The sequence below is a fragment of the Myodes glareolus genome, chromosome 12, assembly GCF_982192425.1.
Source record: "Myodes glareolus chromosome 12, mMyoGla1.1, whole genome shotgun sequence".
Classification (NCBI taxonomy): domain Eukaryota; kingdom Metazoa; phylum Chordata; class Mammalia; order Rodentia; family Cricetidae; genus Myodes; species Myodes glareolus.
The window spans coordinates 5,862,729-5,888,564 of NC_142037.1; the positions used below are offsets into that span (position 1 = coordinate 5,862,729).

General features: G+C 42.2%; 1 protein-coding gene across 2 annotated transcripts in view; it reads left to right on the forward strand.

Annotated features, from left to right (window-relative positions):
* Window positions 1-19,387: 19,387 nt before the first annotated feature.
* Vcl (vinculin) overlaps window positions 19,388-25,836 on the forward strand; it is a 93,543-nt gene continuing 87,094 nt past the window's right edge. The window contains exon 1 of one of the 2 annotated variants that reach the window (XM_048426422.3): window positions 19,388-19,663. In XM_048426422.3, coding sequence (XP_048282379.1) covers window positions 19,496-19,663 — 168 coding nt within the window. In that variant the 5' untranslated portion in view covers window positions 19,388-19,495. The remainder of the gene's footprint in view (window positions 19,664-25,836) is intronic. The other variant, XM_048426421.3, reaches the window with a different exon arrangement.

Here is a 25,836-nt window from a genome sequence, read left to right on the forward strand (position 1 = left end):
ATAAAAATGAGATAGGTAGAGGCAGGGACATCTGGGAGAGTCCAGAGTGGACATAACCAGTCTAAGTTGGGCCATGTTGAGGGAAGGTATGGGAGAAGGGAGAGAGGGGAACCAGGTGCAGCAGCCAGGAGGCCAAAGGTATAAAAAGAGTGGGTAACCAAAATGTCTGGATTATATAGGAAGATCCTCTGGTGGAAGGGCAGCCCAGCTACTGGGCTGTAAAGTTCAGGATAGAGGCTAGGGTATGCCAGCCATACCCTGTAACAGGTAGGGACTGAGGGATGCTGGGAGAACCTAGAGACCAGGTCTGCTTTGATATGTTAAATAGGTACCATTTGTCATTAGTGATCCTTTGGGTTCCTTAGATACTTTGGGGATTAAGTTATTTTTCATGAAAATGTTATGTATGCTAGTATGAATTTATAATTTTCAAAGGATCTAATAAATAAATATGTAAAAAGATACATTTTTAAAAGGGAGTAAACATTATCATTGAAGTCTCTTTTGCTTGCACATGAAAAAAGAACCACTTTGGAAGCTGGCAGGAGGGAATACTTCCTTATCTAGGGGAGGACCACTCTTTTTGTTCCAGTCAGTCAGGTCTTTGACTAGCTCAATGCAAATTAGAGAGGACAATCTTTATGGAATCTACCAATTTATGTTAATAAAATCCAAAATCATCTTAACAGAAACAATCAGAATGTTTGACCAAATGTATGAGGTGTCCCACAGCCCAGCCTGAAACAAAGAGACTTCAATATTTTTAAAAATAAAGTATATACAATATATCTACTATATATACTATATATATTGCACACCTTTAATCCCAGCACTCGGGAGGCAGAGGCAGGTGGATCTCTGTGAGTTCAAGGCCAGCCTGGTCTAAAAGAGCTAGTTCCAGGATAGGCTCCAAAGCTACACAGAAACCCTGTCTCGAAAAAACAAAAAAAACAACACAACAACAACAACAAAAATGTAACCTGTAGCCAGGTAGTGGTGGTGCACACCTTTAATCCCAGCATTTGGGAGGCAGAAGCAGGCGAATCTCTGTGAGTTAGAGGCCAGCCTGGTCTACAGAGTGAGTTCCAGGACAGCCAGAGCTGTTAAGCAGAGAAACCCTGCCTTAAAAAAAAAAAGTAACCTGCAAATTAGGAATAGTTAAGAGATTTAAGAGATTAATAATTTCTTCTAATAACAGGGAATGATTGATATACTGTAATAAAAGCTATGTGAACACATTTTCTCTCTGATGTACTTTTGGGTTGACTGTAATTGAGTGTATGTGGGTGTTGTGGATTATTCCTGTACACTGTGTAAATTATATCCTGACTGGTTTAATAAAGAAACTGACTGACCCACAGCCAGGCAGGATAAGGTTAGGTGAAAAAGTCAAACTGAGAATGAAGGAGAGAAGAAGGGCAAAGTCAAGGGAGATGCGAACCAGCTCCAGAACAAGCACAACATATAGAAACAAGCCTTGAGCCACACGGCAAAGTATAGGTAGAAATATGGGTTAATTTAAATGTAAGAGTTAGCTAGTAATAAGCCTGAGCCACTGGTCGAACATTAATAATATAAGTCTCTGAGTGATTATTTGGTAGTAGTTATGGGTCGGGGCAGGGCAAAGAGACCTCTGTTAACATGAGATTTCTTCACTTGCACAGAACAGGGCAGGACAGAGGGCTGTCCGCTTACATGTGGGTTCTTTGCTTGCATAGGACAGGGATGTGGGTTCTTCACTTGCGTGGAATGGGACAGGACAGAGGGACCTCTGTTTACATGTGGGCTCTTCACTTGCACACATTACTCTTCACTTGATTATGTGTGGTGCAGCACTGCCACAAAGTACCAGAGTGGATCTGCCTTTCCATGTTTTGTGACCTTTGCATCTAAATGTTGGCACTACTGGGCATCTTTCAGAGGAGCTATCTCACCACAGCTGACATCTTGCTTTGGGTGTTATCCCTTCTTTTAATCAACTTCTTTAAGTTCTAGAAATTGGCAGCAGTTATTAAATAGCATATATAGCCTTTAAAAAATGTTTCCCATCCAATCTATTCCTGAATCCATGTAACTGTTCCACTAGGACATCATCACTACAGAAGAATCATTCACTTCAGGAGCTGCCTGGCTGAAATCTTCACACAGGCACAATGCTTTCTGGTTGCCATCAATTAGAATACATTTTTCATGTTCTTCATGCACAAATGTAATGAGTTTTCCATCTTTGGTGCGGGAGAATTGTCTGTATTCTGTCAATCATGTTTTAAATAAATGCTGATTGGCCAGGCAGGAAGTATAGGCAGGAAAACCAGGCAGGAAGTAGAAATGATGCAATGAGAACAGGAGAATTCTGGGAAGGAAGAAATTGATTCCTCCCACTCCTGCCCAGACCACCGAAGCAGCAGGATGTGTGATTTTCTCTGGGGCTAAACAGCTGTGGGAATCGGGCAGGACAGAAACCCCAAAGAGCAGGCCCCTTTATGTTACAGAATGGAGCCCAGCATGGATAACTGCACCCACAGAAAGCCTGAGAAAGCTTGGGAAAGATTAGAGTAAAGCATTTCGGTTTTCAGCCGTAGCAGGAAAAAAGCTGCACTGTTTTAAAATGCTGGCTTTCTGGGCCATCCTGCCAGGGAAAACTCTGACTCTTTCAAGCAGGTGGTCATGGACACACTGTTGCAGCTTGCTTCCTGGCAAGGACCTTGAAATGCCATAGAGTTATGGCAAAAAACTTCTCCATATTCCTTAGCAAATTAAAGACCCATGTGGTCAGAAAAAGAGAGATAATACAGTAAAGAGAGATTCAAAGAGTAAGAAAACCTCTAAATGGTTTACATTGTGTTAAAAATATATACAGGCTAAAGGTTAAAGTTCTCAAAGTAAAAGAGAGAGAGAGAGAGAGAGAGAGAGAGAGAGAAAGTAGCCAGTTGTGGTGGCACAGGCTAGTAGAATTTGCCTGGGAGGCAGAGTCAGATGGATCTCTATGAGTTCAGGGATAGCCTGGTTTACAGAGGGAGTTCCAGGACAAAGATACACAGAGAACCTGTCTCAAAAAGCCAAAAGTTAAAAGTAAAAATAAAAGAAATAGAGGTTAAAATAAAGTCACATAAAGATGGAAAATGCACAGAGAATCTTGATACTGTATGCTATTGTGCTGTCTTCAAATTGTTTGAATGCTGAGGAAGGAACAACAGTGGCTAAAAGATATTTGCTTATAAATGCTGCAGAATTAATCCAAGATAGGTATTTTGAGAATACCTTGCCTTCAAAATTGAAGTCAAAAGGTATGTCACTTTGGAGAAGAGATTTTGCTTTTGTTTCCACAGAAAATGAGAGGCTGTGGATTTATTCAGAGTTAAGAAAAATCAGCTTTGATCAAGGAAGACCACCTGAAAAATCTCCAGCAGGAATAGATGGCCCAGATGTCAGAGTTCTACATCCAGAACAGGTTCAAGACTGCTGCCTGAGATGATCAAGACTCACAGGATACTTCAGTCAGGACTTGATCATAACTCTAAATTTTCTTTAGGTTCCCATAAGATTATCAGTGCCCCCAACCAGCTGGAAGTAGCCTGGAATACTACACCCACATTCCCAAAAAATGGACTATGGATATTTTCCTTTTTTTTTTTTTTTAAAGAGGGGGATGTGGTATGGGAGAATTGTCTGTATTCTGTCAATCATGTTTTAAATAAACACTGATTGGCCAAGCAGGAAGTATAGGCGGGAAAACCAGACAGAAGGTAGAAATGATACAATGAGAACAGGAGAATTCTGGGAAGGAGGAAGTTGATTCCTCCCACACCTGCCCAGATCACCGAAGCAGCAGGATATGATCTGCCCCATTGAAAAAGGTACTGAGTCACATGTCTAACACAGATCAGAATAATGGGTTAATATAAGCTACAAGAGCTAATAAGTAGCCTGACCTAATGGGCCAATCAGCTTTATAACTTATAGAGATCTCTGTGTGATTTTCTCTGGGGCTAAACAGCTGTGGGGACCAGGCAGGACAGAAACCCCAAAAAGCAGGCCCCCTAATGTTATACATCTTTATTAAGCACTGTGGTAGTTTGAAAGAAAATGGCCCCCATGGGGAATGGCACTATTGGGAGGTGTGGCTTTGTTGGAGTAGATATGGCCTTGTTGGAGGAAGTGTGTCACTGTGAGGGTGGACAAGTTTCTCTTATGCTCAAGCTATGCCCAATGTGACATAGAGTTGCTTCTGCTGCCTGCAGATAGAGATTTAGGACTCTGAGCTCCTTCTCTAGCACCATGCCTACATGACCTTAAAACTAGGATAATATGTTCTTCTTCATAATTTCACTGGTCAGAGATTAGTTCCTACTAATTATTTAGCAACCTCAGTATATCAATTGTTTTTTCTTCTTAAGTCAGGAACTTTCACCTTTCCACATGCAGTACATTACCGTTCTCTTTGGTATACCCGAATTACCAGTATGACTACTTTTGTGTGCTAAATAAAATAAAGTGTATTTGAACACAAGCAATGTGGTAGGTGATTTGATAAATGAGATGACTAAGTGAGTAAGGATGGGTATCATTTACAGTGTGGATATAGTGGACAAAGGGATGAGTCATGTTGTTGGCAGAGCAGGAAGATAAAAGATTTTATCATACTACTCATAAGAGCACTCAGTTTCAAACTTGTAGATGATTTCTGGATTTTTCTACTTCATGCCTTTGGATTGTAATTGACTGAGTAACTAAAACAGTGGAAAGCATAACCACAGATAAGACTCACCTGCTCCTGAAGCTCTCCTCTATAATGCATGTATCTATGAATATATCCAGGACTTCTTAACCTTTTTCTTTTCAAGACTCCTTTCACCCCATACACAGGTATGTTAAAATAAGTATACAGACACTAACATTTACTGCTAATAAATAAATGTACTTTACGACTGTCTCAGTTGGTGTTACTATTGCTGTGATGAAACACCATGACCATTAATAACTTGGGGAAGAAAGTGTTTATTTTTCTTACACTTTCACATCTCAGTCCTTCATTGAAGGAAATCAGGGCAAGAACTCAAGGCAGGAATTTGATGTAGGATTCCCCTCTGTATGCCGTGAATGTTTTCTTACCAATGGTTAATAAAGAGGCTGCTTTGGGCCTATGGCAGGACAGAATAAATCCAGGCGGGAAATTCAAACAGAGATAGAGAGAGAAAGAGGGCAGAATCAAGGAGATGCCACATAGTTGCTGAAGGAGACAGACACCCCTAGACCTTACTGGTAAACCATGAGCCTCATGGTAAAATACAAAATAATAGGCATGGGTTAATTTAAGATGTAAGAGTTAGTTAATAAGAAGCCTGAACTAATAGGCCGAACAGTGCTGCAATTAATGTAGTTTCTGTTTCTGAGAAGTTGGAATGAACGAGCAGCCTCCGCCTACAGGAACTGAAGCAGAGGCTGTGGAAGAACACTGTTTACTGACTTGTTCATAGCACCAGGACCATCTGCCCAGGGGAGGCCATGCCTGCAGTGGGCTGACCCTCACACATCAATCACCAGTCAAGAAAATGCTCCAGAGGCTTGTCTACAGGTTATTTTGGTTGAGGTTCCCTTTACCAAATGACTCTAGTTTCTGTCAAGTTTGCATAAAACTAGCCATCACAAAGGCAGTGCTCTGATATATATAAAATTTATTAAAGTTGTAACAAAATTTTCATGCTAATGAGATGAATATACTTGTTCATTTTTACAAAAATATTAAATTTTGGTAAATATTTGATAACACAAGACATGGAGGACCAATTTTTTTTCAGAGTTGGCTGACATTTTTATTTTGTTTGTTCATTTATTTATTAGTGCATATGTATGTGTGATTCTATTTTATTTTCATTTAGTTCCCTTTTCCACTGCCTGTACCCCTGCCTCCTGCCTCAACAGATGAAAAATATCTCCTTCCCCACCCACCCCAGCCTTCAAGTTGAAGTTCCTTGTGGTGTTTCTCTAAACCCTAGGCACTCATTCCACTACAAATGTTAAATGGAGATGCTCTCGGCTCTAACGCCAGACACCGAAGGGAAAGGAAACACCTGAAGATCTGCTCCTGTGCACCAGGAAGCAGCAAGGACCTACACTAGGAGAGCTAAAGCTTTGTCTAGTTTTGGTCTTAGCTTAATTGGGCAGAATTTGTCACTTGGCTACCCTACTTGCAGAGGAACCTGAGTAATTCAGTATAGTTTGCCAGGTTCTGAAGAAGAAAGAAAATTTGAGTGAATATCTAATTGTCTTTTTAGATACATTGGTTCACTCATTAGAGTTAGATAGGGGGTCTACCCCCCCCCTTTTAACATATTTGACTCATTCTACAGGTTGTATTTTCAAAATATTCTTCTTATGATGTGAAATCAATATTTTTCCATCAAAGAATGGGGTCTATGTTTCTTCTTCTGAAATCTGGGTCAGATTTCTTCTGAAATCTGACTCAGGCTTGTAACACTTTTCTAGAAAAGGTGATAGATCATCTGTCTAATTCTTGATCTAAGGGAGATGTGTTTTTGGAGTTCTGAGTCCCGTATAATAAACCAGGCTTATTTCCAGGTAGTAGTGGTACACTCAGGAGGCAGACACAGATGGATCTCTGTGAGTTCTTTACCAGCCTGGTCTACAGAGTGAATTCCAGGACAGCCAGAACAGTTACACAGAGAAACCTGTCTCTAAAACAAAAACAAAAAAACTCACAAAACCCAACAAACAAACAAACAAATAAAAATAGAAAATACAGAAATAAACCAGACTGCTGCAAGTGCCTATGCTTCAGGCTATGTGGAGAGACCATATAGATATTGAGAAATTCGACCTTATAATCTTTTGGAGTCACCTCCTGACCCTGCGGAGAAAAGGTATGTGTCACCAGCACCTGTGTCTGGATCGCTCTACCTGACTTCCTCAAGATGAGCTTCCAGGCTGTAGCCACACTCCAGCATCTGGCCATTCAGGGGCTGCTGAGAGATGAGAACTTGGTAATCCCTGCTCTGGAGTTCTTCCAACCACTGTTCAAGGAAGCCTTCATTAATCGACCGAGAGAGTGGAGGCCATGGTAGCATCTTGGCCCTTCACCTGCCTCTCTCTTGGAGAACACATCCAAGTGGATAACTTCCAGGCTGTGCTGGATGGACTGGATTTCCTGAATAACCAGACTGTTTGGCCTAGGAGGTGTAGACTACAAGTGCTCAATTTGCACCAGGTCCAGCATGACTTCTGGGAAGGATGTCCTGGAACACAGTATGGTGTCGACTCTCCAGGGACCAAACCAGGGGAGAAAGAACCCGCAACAGGGCGAAAGACGCTGCCACTGAGGGTGCTAGCTAAATGCACCCTCATGTATGTTGTTCTCAAGGACTACAATAGTTTTTTTAATGCAATGGCTCAAGCTTAGAAAAGATATCATGCCAAACTAATGTTTTAGGTTGATTCATACAAAGAAATGAAAGTGTGGACAGAGGAGTTGGATCTCGTAAGACCTCTCTGGATCTCGAGTTACACATAGGTGGTTGTAAGCCACGTGGTATGGGTGCTGGAACTCTGTGCTTTTGACTCTGCTGACATCTCTCCAACCCCAAAATAACCGTGACAGCATTTCATTATGTGACATGGGCTTACTTGGAACTCTATGTAGAAACTTTTGGTCCTGAACACAAAGACTGGCCAGTTTTTTGCCTATAGAACACTAAAATTAAATAAAGAACTGCACAGCCAAAAAATAAAAAAGAAAAAAGAAAAAGAAAAAAAAGAAGAGAACGGAAAGAAAAAAAGAAATTGAGAAAGTAGGGGCTGAAGAGATGGACCCTTTGGAGGACCTGAGTTCAATTCCCCAGGAACCATATTAGGTGGATCACAACTGCTTGTATATCTAGCTCCAGGCCAGAGCCTCTGTGGATACCAGTACTCATGCACACATACCTACACATAATTAAAAATAATAAAAATAATTTTGGGGGGTGAGTTTCTCTTGTGTAGTCCTGGCTTTCCTAGAATTTGCTCTGTAGACCAGGCTGGCCTCGAACTCACAGAGATCCACTTGCCTCTGCCTCTCAAGTGCTGAGATTAAAGGTATATGCCACCACCACTCAGCTAAAAGCAACTCTTAAAAAAAAAAGAAAGAAAGAAATAGAGAGCATTTCCATGTGTTCAAGTTTCCCAGCTCTCCTAGTTTTGTCGGGCCAGGTATGAGTAAGTGGGAAATTCAGACTCCACTGATGAGGACCTACTGGCCCACAGAATCAATGCACAGTTTCCAAAAGATATCTTGTCCAAGACAACAAACAAACTATGCTTACTTAGAGCCAAATGATGTCTTCCCTGAGACACGTAATCAAGGATGCCAAGGATGATAATCAGGCTGTGCTTTCCTAGGGTTAAAATGATGTCTACCTTTATGTTCCTGCCACTCATCTTTCCTAGAGCTGAACGATGCCCCTCATAAACCCACCTTACAACCTTATTTACTAAGAAAAATTCTTTAACTTTTAACATATTTATGAATTATAACCCTTGGCAACGTTAAAAAGAAGAGCTAGAGAGAAGGATCAGAGATAAGAGCACTGCTGCTCTTGCAGAGGATCTGGGTTCAGTTCCCAGCGCCTGCATGGTGGTGCACAAACATCAATTACTCCAGTTCCAGGGGGTCCTCTGGCCTCCAAAGGCACCAGGCGTGCATGTATAAAATACATATACACGTACATAGAATGAGGATAAATATTTTGGGCCAGGTGTCGTGGTGCACACCTTTAATCCCAGCACTTAGAAGGCAGAAGCAGTAAGATCTCTATGAGTTCAAGGCCAGCCTGTTCTATACAGCAAGTGCCAGGACAACTGGGATATAGTGAGACCTTAACTTAAAAAAAAAAAAAAGGTGGTGGAGGATGTTGGTGAGATGGCTCAATAATTCTTATTATTCTTGCACACGACCTGGGCTCAACTTACCCACAGCAGGAGGCTCACAACCACCTATAACTCCAGTTATAGGGAATCTGAAGCTCTCCAGATGCCAAGAATACCTGCACATGCCATACCTACACACAGACACACACACAGAGACAGACAGACAGATACACACAGACAGACACACAGACCCACATACAGACACACACATAGACAGACACACAGACCCATACACAGACACAGACTCACACATAGACAGACACACAGACCCATACACAGACACACACATAGACATAGACCCACACACAGTCACACAGACAGACACAAACACACAGACTCACAGACACCCCATACACACAGACAGACAGACACACAGAGAGACACACACACAGACAGACACACCGACACACAGACCCACACATAGACAGACACACACACACATAGAGACAGACACACATACACACAGACAGACACAAAGACACACACATATGCAGACACACAGACCCACCCACAGACAGACACACACACATAATTTAAAAAAACTCTTAGAAAGGAAGGAGTGATTTATCATCACCTATTCGAGATGTAACTAGAGGGCCTCCCAACGTCCCATTTATACCCACTGTATGGAAACTTCCTGTGGTTCATAAAGAAGTTCATGCTGTCCTATCAGGTGTGTTTTGCTCTCTCTTGGAACACCTCTATTTCTGTTTTTAATAAATTCAACTTTGCTTTGTATTTGCCTTGCTCTGAAATTAATTTCTCTGTCAAAGCCACAAATCTCAGTTTTGCCTAGGTGGAGGTCTCTGAAGAGGACCCAGGCAGGTGCTGGTGTGGTGTGTGGAGCTGTGTCCCGTCACTGATGATGAACCTGCTATAGACAGGCACTCTCTCACTGTGGTCTCATGACAGGCTCTGAGAACAACCTGTCAACTTGATGGAGGAGGGTTATCTGTCTATTGTGTTATTTTCATTGGTCAATAAAGAGACTGCCTTGGCCCCTTGATAGGACAGAAAATTAGGTAGGCGGAGTAAACAAAACAAAATGCTGGGAAGAGGGCTATGAGCCAGATGCCATGGAACCAGCCACCAGGTCAGACATGATAAATCTTTCCCGGTAAGCCACACCTCGTGGTGTGATACAGATTAATAAAAATGGGTTAATATCAAGATATGAGAGTTAGTCAGTAACTAACTCTCTAGAGATAATGGGCCAGGCAGTATTTAAATAAATACAACTTATGTGTAATTATTTCTGGGGTTAAGCTAGCCATGCGGGAGCCGGGTGAGGCGAAAAGCAGGCCTGCCCTGCAGCCCCTCACTACAGATGGCGCCAACGTGGATAACTGAATCCACAAAAAGCTTAAGAAAGTTTGGGAAAGAATAGAGTAAAGCATGTTTTCTTGGTGGCAGCAATATCTCGGGTCTGCTCTGCTTGCTAGAGGCAAGCAATGCTCTCATTTAAGAGAGGCTTCCTGACTCAGCTTTAGCTGCAAAACTTTGTAGCTCATTAAGAGGTCCTGCCATGAAACACTTAAAAGGTATTGATGAAAAGCTGAACGCACGCTTTTCGGTTTTCAGTCGTAGCAGGAAAAACGCTGCGCTGTTTTAAAATGCCGGTTTTCTGGGCCGTCCTGCCAGGACAAACTCTGACTCTTTCAGGCAGGCAGTCCGACTGAGTGTGGTCTGTGAACAGAATGCTGCAGCTTGCTTGCTGGCAAGGACCTTGAAACGCCATAGAGTTGTGGCAGTAAACACAGCTCTGGTTGGTACCTCAGCCATGATGATGGAAAGCAAAATAATGGACTGGATCTAGCTGTCAAAGCCACGGCTTTAGTCCTACCGATATTGCTTGCTAAATTAAAGACTCATGTGGTCAAAAAAAAAGAGAGATATACAATAAAGAGAGATTCAAAGACGAAGAAAACCTCTAAATTGTTTATAATGTGTTACAAATAAATGCAAGATAAAAGCTAAAGTTCTTAAACTAAAAAGAGAATAGTTAGGTATGGTGGTACACACCTTTAATCCCAATGCCTGGGAGGCAGAGACAGAAGGATCTTTGAGTTCAAGATGTGACAACACACGCCTTTAATCCCAGCACTGGGGAGCAGAGACAGACAGATCTCTATGAGTTCAAGGACAGCCTGGTCTACAGAGTTATTCCAGGACAAAGATATACAGAAAATCTATGTCAAAAAATAAAAATAAAAATAAAAAATATAGATATGAATAATTTGCATTGATATGGATTTTAAGGTCAATTTTGTTATATGTATATATATTTCTGATCTTGATTGAGGTATTGTGATTGTGTAGTTCATTTAAAAATGTAATGTATAATTAAAAATATAGATTGTTAATGGATAATCATTGATAATAGTCAAGCTTGTAGTAATGTTAGTTTGATTTTCTAGATGTGCATAGATATATTTCAGATATGCATTCTTCATATCTTTCAAAGACTACAGAACATGGCATTTAATGTTTTAATAACTTAGGACTTTTCATGACAATGAGACACGTCTGCTCCTGGCAGCACCAATCTACTTCAAGAGGAAGATGGGCATCGAAGAGGCTCCTTATGGAGTTGGTTAGCCATTTGGGCAAGAAACTGCTCTTGCCTGGACTGTTATATAAACTGGACACAGAGAACCCGCAGAAAGAGGACTGCTAAACTTGCCTAAAGGTGAGATGATCTTTCGAGGTTCTTGATTCATGAAAGAGTCTGCGAGACATTCTGCAGGACACAGTAGATAGTGACTGAATTGCCTTTGAAATTTCCTGCTTCATGGAAATGTCTCTGGATATTATGGGCCTGAAGGCTGAAGATGGGTGCCCCAACGATACAGAGGAACTTTGGGTGACTGTCCAGGCAGCGAGATGTCTCTGTCATTTCTAGAGTTTTGGAAGTTGCTTACTTCTTGTTTACTTAGGTAATATATCCTTCTGGAGTCTTTGATGGAGTTAAAGAATGGATAGTCGTAGTTATAGTTTTCCATTATTATGATAAAGACATAGTTATAAATATTGTGACTGTAATTCTTGCTTGATAACTGTTTTGTTATATGTAATTTTACTATGTTAAAATAAAAGCTTTTCTTTTTTGTTTAAACAGAAAAAGGGGAAATGATGGAGGAGGGTTATCTGTCTATTGTGTTATTTTCATTGGTCAATAAAGAGACTGCCTTGGCCCCTTGATAGGACAGAAAATTAGGTAGGCGGAGTAAACAAAACAAAATGCTGGGAAGAGGGCTATGAGCCAGATGCCATGGAACCAGCCACCAGGTCAGACATGATAAATCTTTCCCGGTAAGCCACACCTCGTGGTGTGATACAGATTAATAAAAATGGGTTAATATCAAGATATGAGAGTTAGTCAGTAACTAACTCTCTAGAGATAATGGGCCAGGCAGTATTTAAATAAATACAACTTATGTGTAATTATTTCTGGGGTTAAGCTAGCCATGCGGGAGCCGGGTGAGGCGAAAAGCAGGCCTGCCCTGCAGCCCCTCACTACATCAACTCACTTGTAAATTCTTCAGCTACAGAAGCCATGAAAGCTATAAAGAATTCTTGTTTAGTAGTGATTTATACCCAGAAGTAGACAACTAATATACTTCTGAACAATATTGGATTTCATGAGCTAAAGATCAAAGAGAGAATTTATACTGAGGAGACAGCCAAGACAGTTTGTCCCTCTCACAATAATAATAAATGAATTAAATAACACTTCAAAGTCTTTAAAAATAAAAACTTATATTTTACGTTTTTAATGTGTATGGGTTTTTGCATATATCTATATCTATATCTGTATCTATATATCTGTGTATCAGATGTGTGCCTGATTCTTGTGGAGGTCAGAAAAGGGCATCAGACCCCATGAAACTGGATTTACAAGTAGTTGTGAGCTACCATGTGGGTGCTGAGTATTGAACTCAGGTCCTCTGCAAGAGCAGCCAGTGCTCTTAATCATTAAGCCATCCCCCTCCAATCCAAATTTACAAATATTTTTTAAGAGTATTTAGAATAGTAAAAATCTAGAGACAATCCAAATGTCCATCAGTAGGGAGATAGTTAGTTAAATTAATTTTTATATACTTTGAGTGTTACATGTATAATCAATGCTTATATATACATATTTATATGTATATATATAAAATCAAGTTTTTAAATTAAGTGTGTTTTGGTGCATTCCTGTAATTCCAACACTTGATAGGCAGAGGCAGAAATTAAGAAGTTCAAGATATTCATCAACTATAAATTGATTTTGTGGCCAACCTGGTTTAAATGAGACCCTATCTCAAAAACTATTTTAAAAACTATTCAATAGTATTGGCATATGTTCTTGATACACTAATGTTAAGATGAGGATAGTGTGAATGAAAACTGAACATTATGCTTTTAAGGGTATAGAAATCATCTCAGGGAAAAAAATATGATGGGAACTTGAGCACATACACACATGAACAGAAAAAGGATTGAAGAGGACATACTAAAATGTCAACAGTAGTTGGCTCTAGGAATTGGATCTCTACACCCAGGCCGGCAGCTTCCAACTTCCTGTGACTTCAGCTCCGGGGATCTCACCGCCTCTTCTGAATGACATGGTCACTTACACTCACATGCACATAGCCACACACAGGTACACACACACACATACAATAATAAAAATAAATCTTAAAAAACAACTGAAATACAATTAAAATATGTAAAAATTGTAAAACATATAAAATTTAAAACGACTTAAATGCAAATAGAATTAAAAAAAATGGTCAAGAAATGAAAAAGCCACATTGTTTTTTTCAAAGCGATAGGGGAAGTTTGTGGTTTGGGGTGGGGATGGAGGGCAGGGCATACTTTATGTGTCAGCGTTTGGGAGGGGAAAGCAGAGCTACTAACCAAGCCACTGTGTGGGGACATGTGGGAAAGGGGCTGGTAAGGTGGGGTGGTCTAGACAGAGAAAGGAGATTCATCTGAGGTAAGGTGGGACATGCGGTCAGTATGTGTCTTAGACACATTGCCGACATATGGCAGTCCAAAATCTAATCACAAGCTAAGTATAAAAACTAACAGAGAAACTGAATGTCTTGATTAAATATAGAACTCTAAACTTGACCAACATTTCCACAAACTTCATTCACAACCGTTAGTCACTATGTCTCAATTTCTCAACCTGTATACTTCCTATTTTCCACATTCCTCGGAGTAGCTATGGACTTCAAAGAAAAGAAAATCTCTTGGGCGGTGCTAGCGCATGTCTTTAATTCCAGCACTTGGGAAGCAGAGCAGGTGGATCTCTGTAAATTTGAGGCCAGCCTGGTCTACAAAGTGAGTTCCAGGACAGCCAGAACTGTATACAGAAAAACACTGTATACAGTCTCAAAAAACTGTTGCCACCAAAAACTTTCCTAATTATTTTTAACTTAAAAATGATAAAATTTAACATATGTTACAATGTTCCCTATTATTAGTGGTCTTTGAACTAATTATATAGTAAAGGGTATGTTGAGCTAGCCACAATTAAGAGCAGCTGCCACACAGTGCTTGATGTTTGAAGGTTATAATCTTATGGAAATTTACTTTCACATCTTTATCTTGGAGTTGCATGAACATTACTTCAGTCTGAGTAACTTAAGCACTGACCTGGAATATGGCCCTCCTTCAGACTTGCTCCTTCTGGAATGTCTGCTCTCAGGCCTGCCTAACCAAACATAATTCATTCCATTGCCCCACAGTTTCTTTTTTATCCATAGGTGGATGGGATCTCCTACCTGGAATTTGAGCAGCAAGCAATCTTTGGAATCAGCTCTGTTTTATTCTTGGGAGAGGATGATATCTTAGAATCTTGCTTATCATAATTTACAAGATTTATATATAAATAGAAAGCTCTAAGTGGAAAAGTTGGGACAAAACTCCTAAAGTAAAACTCTACCAGGAATTTTTGAATTGCTTATTTGTGATTGCTCCAGTAGTAAAAATAATAATAGTTCTCTTTTCCTGAAGTTTTCTTGGACCCTTTGTTACTTGATTGTAGAAAGGGTCTGATGTGAGCGATCCTTGAACCCCCTATGTTGTAGAAGATGATCTTGAATTTCTAATCCTCCTACTGCCGTCTCCAGAGTTCTGGGATTACAGGCATAGACCACCATACTTGATTTATGTGGTACTCCAAGTCAAACTTAGGATCTCACGGATGCTAAGGCAAGTACTCTGCAAACTGAGAATTATCCTCTGTCCTCTGGACTCGTTATATAAATTATTTCACTGATTCTCATGTAAAGTCTCTGAAGGTTGTCTTGTTTTTACTTCAGAGAGAAGAAAAGCCACCTATGAAATCTTTACCTTGGTCAAACTGTAAAGCAATGATTCTGAGTTTTTGTTCTTTGTGCTATTTAACCTATCCGTATGTATGCCTAGTTTGGGAAGCACAAGGTAGTAAGCTGGTCTGGGTCCAGACTCTGGAAGGCATTGGTGATGACATATATTAACAAGAATCAAGAAAGGTGTGAGAAGATGCATGTGATATGGGCGACAGTAGTGGACACTGATGAAGATGGAGGGGAGCGAAGGACTGTGGAACGTGGCGTCTTAGGAAGGCAACATGGCTAGTAATGAGTAATTTGTATTACAAAATCAGAGGCAGGGATGATATGCTACAGGTAAGAATAATACATATTCAAGCCTCTGAATTTTACTGTAAACTTGCAGGAAATATATAGAATAAAGGAAGACATTGAACTTCTCATAAGTATTCTACCAGTAAAGTGCTGGGAGGAACAGTAGAGTTTACAGAAAGCATGTGCACTGGTTAACTGTTCAAGGCACATTACACCAGAGCTGATGACCGGAGTTCAATACCTGGGTTCCACATGGTAAAGGAGGGAACTGACTACAGCACGTTCATTCTCTGAATTTCACATGTGTGCTCTGGCAAGAATAAATTCATGGATCACTTTCCCCACCATATACATGCATAAATTAATGTAATAGAAATTAATTTTAAAGAAGAAAAATACATACAGTTTTATCATCTACATATCACTATTCTTCAGACAAAGCAATTCGCAAAGAAAGCCCCTTTGGCGTCTGTCTTAGCTACGCTTCTGTTCCTATGCTCCTGTGACAAAACACTGTGACCAAAGTAACTTATGAAGAAAAGCATTTAATTTTGGGGTCCGTGGTTGCAGAGGGTTAATCCACGATTATCACAGTAGGTCATCACAGCTGGAGGTAGGCGTGGTACTGGAACAGTAGCTAGAGCTTACATCTGGTCCGCAATCACGAGGGAGGGAGGGAGGGAGGGAGGGAGGGAGGGAGACACACACACACACACACACACACACACATACACACACACACGGGAATGGCACCAACTTTTGAAGCTTCAAAGCCTATCCACAGTGACACACCTTCTCCAGCAAAGCTACACCTCCTAATCCTTCTGTACTGGGTGGTTTTGTATGTCAACTTGACACAAATTAGAGTCATCAGAGAAAGGAGTCTCAGCTGAGGAAACGCTTCAATGAAATCCAGTTGTAAGGTATTTTTCCATTTAGTGATTAATGAGGGAGGGCCCAGCCCAAGGTGGGTAGTGCCATCCCTGGGCTGCTGGTTCTGAGTTCTGTAAGAAGGTGGGTTGAGCAAGCCATGGGAAGCAAGCCAGTAAGCAGCTACCCTTCACGACCTCTGCATCAGCTCCTGCCTCCGGGATCCTGCCCTGCTTGAGTTCCTGTCTTGACTTCCTTCAGTGATGAAAAGCAATGCTGAAGTATAAGCCAAATAACTCCCCCTACACCCCAACTTGCCTTTTGGCCATGGTGCTTTATCATAGCAGTAGAAAATCTAACTAAGACCTTTCCCAAACAGTTCCAACAATTGGGGACGAATTATTCAAATATATGAGCCTATGGGGAGAGCATTCTCATTCAAATCACAATAGCGTGTTGTAGGACTGTACAGATTTTTTTTACATTAGTTTTTGTTACTTTTTTACTTTATTGTTTTCTGTATATGAGTGTTTTGCCTGTAGTGCCTGTAGAAACCAGAAGTAGGTGTTGCAGCCCTTGGAACCCGAGCTTCAGATGACTATGAGCTGCCAAGAGGATGCTGGGTCCTCTGGAAGAGCAGCCAGTGCTCTTAATCATTTAGCCATCTCTCCAGCCTCTTTATGTCAGTTTTGATGAATTTCTATAGGATAGGGAAATGGTATTTCTGGGGCACTACTGATTTATTAAAAGTCAGTAATAGTCAGACCTATTAACAGCTATGCTGACTCAGCCTGGTTATTGGGTTTGCAAACAGTGCAGTTGCATAGAGCCTGCACGCAGAAGCACTTCATGTTGGTGCTTGCTGTCTTTATTTTAAATTTTATCTTCTAGTCTGGCATATAGAAAAAAATTCTAATGGGACAATTGAGCCTTCTGTCACCCGTCTTGGATAGGTTTTCAGCTGCTGGCTCGCCTGTCTTTTGGGCCTGGCCAGCCTCCATTTTCCTGATTTGGCCCAGTCATCATTGCCAGCTGCCCTACCTTGGTCAAGGTTCAGTGTGTGCTCCCTCCAGTGTCTATGGATGAAGCACATAGTAGCTATTCCCAAGAGGTATCAATGCCACAGCATGTTTGCGGATGCATTCAATGCGAGTAAATTATTGAGAGTGTCTCCGTAGATGTTTTAATTCCATTGAAGATCACTCATTTGCTTTAGGCGGCAGCCAGGAGGTCTATCGGAAATGCCTGCCTTGAATTCTTCCTAGCAGCTAGCAGAAGAACTGTAAGTCTGTAGAATGCAGGGGCCCAGTTCTGGGAAGGTTTGTCGTTAACTCAGAGCTACTCCTCTTCAAGTGTGGATGAGCCTCTGTGTGTTATACACTTCCTTAAATTTCTCAGGTTTTGCTCTTGAGACGGTTTCATCGTAGCGCAGGCTGACATCAAACTTGGTAGGTAACTGAGGAAGACCTTGAACTCCTGATCCTCTTGCTCCTGTCTCCTGGGTGCTAAGATCATAGCCGCACTCTGCCATACCACGCTGTTTATGTGATGTTAGGGACTGACCCAAAGTTTTGTGTATGGTCGGCAAGTACTCTCTATGAGCTGAGTTCGTCTTCAACTCAAGAGAAAGTTCAAGACTTGGCAACACACAGCACTGCTAGACAATACCAGCTTTAAAAGCTGGTCAAGGCAGCATGTGGATTGGCCTACAAAATGTAAGATCCTAAGATAGTTTTCTTTGGCTTGAGGAACCTTTGTTTGAAGACAGTAATGAAGGTGTTTCCTCTCAGAATGAGGAAGCTTAGGCAAGAGAATTTGAGGTTAGGAAGACATACAGATGTCTTAAATGTGGTGAGAGTTGAGCAATTCGGGCCTATTTATCAACGTGTAAAATGTACACAATTTTGCATTTTCACTTCACTGTTTTCTTTTTGAGATGGGGTCTTGTTGCCCAGACTGGCCTGGAACTTCATTCTCAAATGAACGAACTACTTTTGCCTCTGGAGTCCTGCTTTAACTATAAAGAACCCTCTTTAACTAAAAAAGAACCCTCCTCCCCCAAGGTCACAGGTAGCTCAGGCTGGCCTCAAATTTGCTTTGCAGCTGAGGATGACCCTGAACGCCTAATCCGCCAGCCTAGTGCTGGAATACAGGCCGCTCTATCACGTCTGATTTTATTTAGTGCTGGAAATCAAACGTAGGGCTTTGTGTAGGCTAGGCAAACACTTTACCAACAGAACCAAATCTAAGATGATTTACAGGAATGGAGCACCACAGTCACTAAATCAGAATGAGACAGACCTCTATTTCTCCAAAGTGAAGGATAACCAGGTAATTTTCATTAAATCTCTAGTTCTAAGAAAATGTTCTCATTTATTTAGAAAACAGATACTTGCAAGTGAACCCGTCCACAGGAGGTCTAGAAAGAGCCACACCAAACAAACGGCTGTGATATCTGGGGGCCGGGGAGTCCCCACGTTTCTGGGTGTATTTTTGTTGTCTGGATCTTCTGAATCACTGGGAGGAGTCAGAAGAGGGAAAGTTGAGCACCCTGTGGTGAGAACTGGGGTTAGCAGGGTCTTCACAGACGCCCGCGCTGCCTGCCAGAGGTGAGGAGATCCCGCCCCACTGAGGTGATCCTGCGGAGGGGCGGAGCTCCGCCACTCTGAGGCGGGGGGCGGGCCCGAGGGGCGGGCCCACTGACTGCAGCCGCGCGCTCCGCTCCCACCATGCCCTTATAAGGAGCGCCCCGCGAGAGGGTTCGGGAATCCGGTCGCGATCCCTGCGGCGCAGTCCCGATCCCAGGCCCCTCCCTTGGGAATGGGGGCGGGGCGGGACTTTGGCGGTGCGGCCTTGGAGGCGGGGCTTCTTGAAGAAGAACCAATAGAAGCCGCAGTCGAGGCCTGGGCGGCGTTGCCATTGGGTGCAGCGACGTGACAGGGCGGGGCGCCCGTGGGGCTGGGTACGCCGAGGGAAGCCCGGACTCTGGTCGTCGCTCCGAGTCACTCTCTCCCGGCAGGCTCCCGGCCCGGCCGATCCTAGTTTTTCGTCGCCCGCGGTTCGCCGCCCCGCTAGCCGCCGCGATGCCGGTGTTTCACACGCGCACGATCGAGAGCATCCTGGAGCCGGTGGCGCAGCAGATCTCGCACCTGGTGATTATGCACGAGGAGGGCGAGGTGGACGGCAAAGCCATTCCTGACCTCACCGCGCCCGTGGCCGCCGTGCAGGCGGCCGTCAGCAACCTCGTCCGGGTGAGCGCGCCGCGCCTGGGACTGGAACGCGGGCGGGAGACATCCCTCGGGTCCCGGTCTGCCTAGTTGCTTGCATTCGTAGGCTGCCTTGCCTGTGGCTCTGCGCGGAGTGGGCTCCAGGGCGGGTGCTGTGGTTTCAACGGTTGATTTCTCTATGCAGTGACCTTGAGCAAGCCACTGAGTCTGTCGGGGCCTCAGTTTCCTCATCTATAAAATGGGGGCAGTCATCACAAAGCCTGCCTTGGGGCTGTGTTGTGTTTTATTTGTAAACTGCCTACCGTGTGTGTGCCCATAGTAGGTTGCCAAGAAGTGATAGTCGTTAGGTTGTCGGACGGTCCCTCCCCTGGGCAGGCTCACGTCCCTGAGTTGACTACCTTGCCCTCAGCTCCTTTTTAGGCCTCTCCTCTCCAGCCTGTGGGTGGGTTCTCTTACGGACTCCCTGCCTTTCCTTCCAAGGATTCTTATTTGCACCGGCCGCTCGTCTTTCTGATACTTCTATCCCCCTGAGACCCACCCTCCCCAGGGCTCCTGGTGTCTGACTCCCCCCCCCCCCCCACTTGGCTTCCTCCTGTGTCTGCCACCGCCTCCTTCCCTCCGGGCCATTTCGCTCACACCTCCGACACTCTAACACCTATACGCAGCAACTCCTACCCGGGAGCCCAGCTTTCCCTCCTGCCTGACCCCGGAGCCATTCATTTTATTCCTCCCGTGAAGCTTTCCACCCAGCTTTACTTGCTGTCAAACGGCTTCCTCCCACTGGGGCCTTTTCAGATGGGGGGGGGGCTCCTCCTCTGCCCCTCCTCTGGCAGGAAGCAAGATGGAGCTGCTGTGAGAGGCCTGTGGAATCTGCAGCCCCTGCCTGAGGGAAGACTGGGGCGTCCTTTTTCAAAGTCTACACTTTCCTGCTGACCACCGGCTCTGCACTGATCTCTGTAGCCCACAGTTGTAGTAACTGAGGTGCAGCCCACTTCTGAAATGGGAAAAGAGTCCCTTAACCATTCCCTGGCTGATGTCACACTTGCTCTAGGCTGGGTGTGACTCAGAGCAACTCAGGAAAAGTTCATACTGCTTCGGAACTGAGCTGTGTGAACCCTGTCGGGGTAGTTGATAGGTAACTGTCAGTCGGGCGGGGCTTGGGCTATTTATCTGGTTATAGGACTTTAGTGCTCTTCCCGGGCCTTAGGGGCCGGGGCTGTTTCGGGCATTTCTGGAGACTGGTAGTTAGGAAGCTGGGGGGTGGGGACGGCAAGGGGACGAGAGGAGGGATGGACCTCAGACCAAATTCCTTTTTTTTTTCTGTACAGATTAAGTAAGAAACCGTTGAGTAGGAGCACTGCATTCATTCAGACTATCTCGTTCTTCTTCTCGTTGTAACTAATTTTAATCTCAGACTCACAGTACATTCTTATGTAGTGTTGTCTGACATGGCTGCATTCCAGGCCTCTGGTTTTTCAACAAATGGGAAACAATGTAAAGAGACAAGGTAATGGTGTCCTTCCATGTAGTACTTGAGGAAACGGAATCTTAAAACCACATGTCGCACTTGGAACACAGCTAGTGTAATCAAGGGGTTGATAGCTGGTTAGGCTATTTAGAGAAAAGTTATTTATGAGCTTCCGTGCCATGAATTAATAAGCACTGAATGTGTGTTGTATAAAGAGTGTTATAATGAATCAATGGCTCTCAGGGTGTGCATGAGAATCACCAGGGGGGCTTTTTAGATATAAAGATGTCTGGTTCCCACTCGGACTTACTAAAGGCTCTTCAGGGGTAAAGTTTTTGTATTTTTTAAAAAAGAAGTTCCATGAGTAATTATGATGGCTTTAGTCATGAGACATAAAAAATAAACAAGGGCCGATAAAAGATGAAAAAAAATTACATACTTCCTAACACCTACAAAGGGTCTTGGATGTTAAAGTAGAAAATGGAAAGGATTCATCTTCATCGTAAAGAAAGGTACCAGCAGGTTTCACTAAGTAGATTGTCTTTATTGCAGGTGGCAAGGCAAAGTTGGAGCGAAATTGGACTTGAAGCCAGTGCATGGCATATGGGTAGTTCAACAGACGGTCTTAACCAACAAGATGCACAAATTGGGTGGGAGGATGAGGGGGAACGGTGTGTGAAGAAGAACACATGGTTCTTGGGAGACCAGAGACCCATCCACTGCTGTTTTGAATCCTTTTTTTTTTTTTGGAGACAGGGTTTTTCTGTAGCTTTGGAGTCTGTCCTGGAACTAGCTCTTGTAGACCAGGCTGGCCTCGAACTCACAGAGATCCACCTGCCTCTGCCACCTGAGTGCTGGGATTAAAGGCATGCCAACTGTTTTTCTTTTCTTGTCTTGTCTTGTCTTGTCTTGTCTTTTTTCTTTTTTCTTTTTCCAGACAGGGTTTCTCTGTGTAGCTCTGACTGTCCTGGAACTCACTCTCTAGACTAGGCTGACCTCAAACTCACAGAGATCCTCCTGCCTCTGCCTCCCAAATGCTGGGATTAAAGCCTTGTATGACCATCTCCCTGTTCAACTGTTTTTCTTAAATGCTTAGAAATGTTTATGTTTATGTATAGATAAACATAAACATAGTTTTTGTTTATGTAGAAATGTTTATGTATCCTATACATATCTGAAGTTCCTAACTCCTGACTGGAAAACACGATCTAAGTAGAAACCTTTTTTTTTCCTTCTCCCCAGTTCCAGCCCCCAGCATCGACACACAGATGGCTCCATAAACAGGGTTAGAAGAGGAACTGTGTGGAAAGATGAGTTAGAAGGCTTATAAGGCTTGAAGAAATTAAGGCCTAGGCTTTGAATGCTGCTCCAGAGGTGAAAAAGGAATTAACTTTAAAAGTAGTAGAAAAATAATAATGACTGGATCATAGAACTCTGAGCTTGCAAAACTAATGCTGTTTTTATAAAATAATGAAACTAAGTTTTGGGCAACTATTTCAAAAAAATCCTTATGATCAGAGTGTTTCTTGGAAATTACTTTGGGAGGTTATGACCTTATTCTAATGCTTCTCTTTTGAAATTTCTTTCAGATTATTTATATGTGTATGCCAAATTAGTCTTGTTGTGGTCAAGAGAATATATGTTTGGAGTGAAATGGGCATGCCTTTAGCTCAGCTACTTGACATACTCTCTGGGATCTAAGACAGGGCTTCTTAAGCTTTTCCGGCTCGTGATTCTTTTTGGATTGAGAAATTTTTATTCAACCTCAGGTATACAGCTGCATAAAATAGGGATATAAGACATACATTTACTAATAAAGTCATAAGTTTATTTTAAAACATTTCTTTGGTATAGATAGAATTTTATCATTAATAAAGGTGCAAGTAAATTTGCCTAGTAATGAAACAGTTGTGCTTATTTACATGTAAAGAATTGAATCTTGGCTGAATGCTCCATACTTCTGCAATACAGAGCATATTAAGTGTTTTTCAGAGTTGATATGTATTTTGATCTTATAATTAGCAGTTCTGAGAACTCTGCTTCTCACAAATATGTAGTACAAAGTGACAGAACTATGTACAAGGGCCATTTCGGAAATAGTTGGAAATCCTTAGTTCCAAGCCAAAATTCCATGTAATGATTTTCTTTTTTATGCAACTTGTCAGCAACTTAGACATCATCTTAAAAAAAACAAACGTCTGAATATAACACAGTCTAAAGACATACTAATTTGATACATGCTTGGGAATGTTGATCAGAAAATATTAGAAGTCTTTGCTTTCTGTAATTAAACCATTATATTTCTAGAAGTGTAAAAGCCTTGTTTGTGCGGTAAAAACACTGCAGTTCACAGCTAGTGGTAGTTCTGAGTGGAGTAAGGCCATACACAGCGCAAAATGTGCATATTGAATGTTCAGAACCAAAGCTATGATGAGGTTGCTCCATGCAGCATGGTCAATCATGACCAGAACAATTCCAATTTATTACGTGTTTGATTTGAATGAACTTTTGGTTATTGTGGGTTGAGGAACATTTTACTGGTGCTATATATTTTATCCTTTCAACATTCTGGTTGTGTGACCCTGTCAGATCATAACCTACAGTTTAAGAAGCTGGTGTCTAAATGACTAATGGCTGCTTCGACAGTTAAAACTTATTGGAGGAAGGTGAAATTCTCACTTGTTGAATATGGCCATTCACTTATAAAACAGAAATTTATTAAAATCTTATTTGAATGTTAAGCAGTGAAGAACGATGCTGAGTAAGTGATAATCGATTGAAAATCAGAGGTGGCGTTCAGGAAGTAAAACACTGGAAGTTCAGAGGATGGAGAGATGACTTAATGGGAGAACTAGAGAAGGCTTTGGGGAAGATACAAACAACATTTGAGCTGATCATTAAGACAGAGAATTGGAGCATTTAAAGGTGTGATAATAAATATCTTAAAGTAGAAGAAACTACTCAGGCAAAGGTGCAGAATTTTCAGGTATTTGAAAAGCAAGTTCCAGTTTGAATTGCTTTTGGGGCACAAGACTCATTTGGATTTAGAGTTCCCATATCTTTTTTTTTTCTTTTTCGGACAAAGTTTCACTGTGTAGTCTGACTGCCTCTCCCGCTCCAATACTAGAGAATTAAAGTTGTGTGCCACCATGCCCTGCTCTAGTAGTCTGAAGCATAGTAGTTTGGCTCATTCACTGTATAGCCAACAACTGTTTTTTTTTTTTTTTTTTTTTTTTTTTTTTCTGAGACAAGGTTTCTCTGTGTGCAGTCCTGGCTGTCCTGGGAACTCACTCTGTAGACCAGGTTGGCCTTGAATTCAGAGCTCTGCCTGCCTCTGCTTCCTGAGTGCCGGGATTAAAGGCATGCGCCACCACTGCCCGGCTACAATGTAGTTTTAATACCTATTCCCAGGTCTCTCTTTTAATAATAATTTATTTGTTTCTATTTTATGTGTATTAGTGTTTTGCCTGCTTGTATGTGTGATGGTGTTAAATTCCCTGGAACTGGAGTTATAGACAGTTTTGAGCTGGCATATGGGTGCTGGGACTCAAATTTGGGTCCTCCAGGAAAGCAGCCAGTGCTTTTAACTGTTGAGCCATCTTTCGAGACCCTGAGTTGTTATTTTTGTTCCACACTTAACTGGGAATTTTAAAAAGATGTTTCTCTCTTCCCATTTTGTGGGTGTGTGTGTGTGGTCACACTGGCAATATGTGGTTTGCATGTGGAAATCCAAGATCAGTGTTGGAGTTGTCCTCAGTTGTTCTGCACCTTATTCCTTGAGCAGGGTCTCTCAATCAAACCCAGAGAACACCGATACAGTTCGTTTCTAGGCTGCTTGCTTCTTGGAAGAGCACCTGTCTCTTGCTCTCCAACGCTGGAATTATAGGCTGGCCGCCACACCTATCTAGCATTTATTTGGGTTCTGTGTGAATTACTGATCCTCTCACTTGTATAGCAAGTGCTTTAACTGTGGAGTTATCTCCCATGGTCCACTTAAAATTTTTTCTTTTTTTTTTGGAGACAGATTCACTGTGGCGCTCTAGGTGACTTAGGAGCTTCTGTGTATCCCTGGTTGGACTTGAACTTGTGATCTTCCTGCCTTTGCCTCCCAGGTGCTGTGATTCTTGTATATACTACCATGCCTAGCTATGTCTTCTTTTCTGCCCAGGATCCTAAATAAGACCATGTTTTTGAACAGTATTATTGAGATACAATTCCCATACTATACAGTTCACCCATTTGAAGTGTACAATCAATTGCTTTTTGTAATACAGTTGTACAACTGTTGCTACAATCTAATTTTAGAATGATTTATTTAAAATTTTTATTTGTATATGTTACACATAATGATGGGTTTCGTTATACATTCTATGTGTGTGTTTTTTGATTCTATTCACCTCCCTTATAACCTTTTCTTGTCTCCCACATTCCCATTTATCCCCTTTTAGAGCAAATTGGACTACTCAGACAGAAATCGCACCCCCTCTGCAGCACGTACTCATTACTTTTCCTTTTTACCTCCATAGTCTCCCAGCTCCTGCATTTGCTTCTTCTGGACATTTCCTGTAAATGGAATCATACAGTGTGTGGCTTCTGTGTCTGTTTCTTTTTCATTTTGTAGAGGTTTTTTTCCAAGGTTCAGTCATAGTGTAGTATGTTTCAGAACCACCTTCTTCTTCTTCTTCTTCTTCTTCTTCTTCTTCTTCTTCTTCTTCTTCTTCTTCTTCTT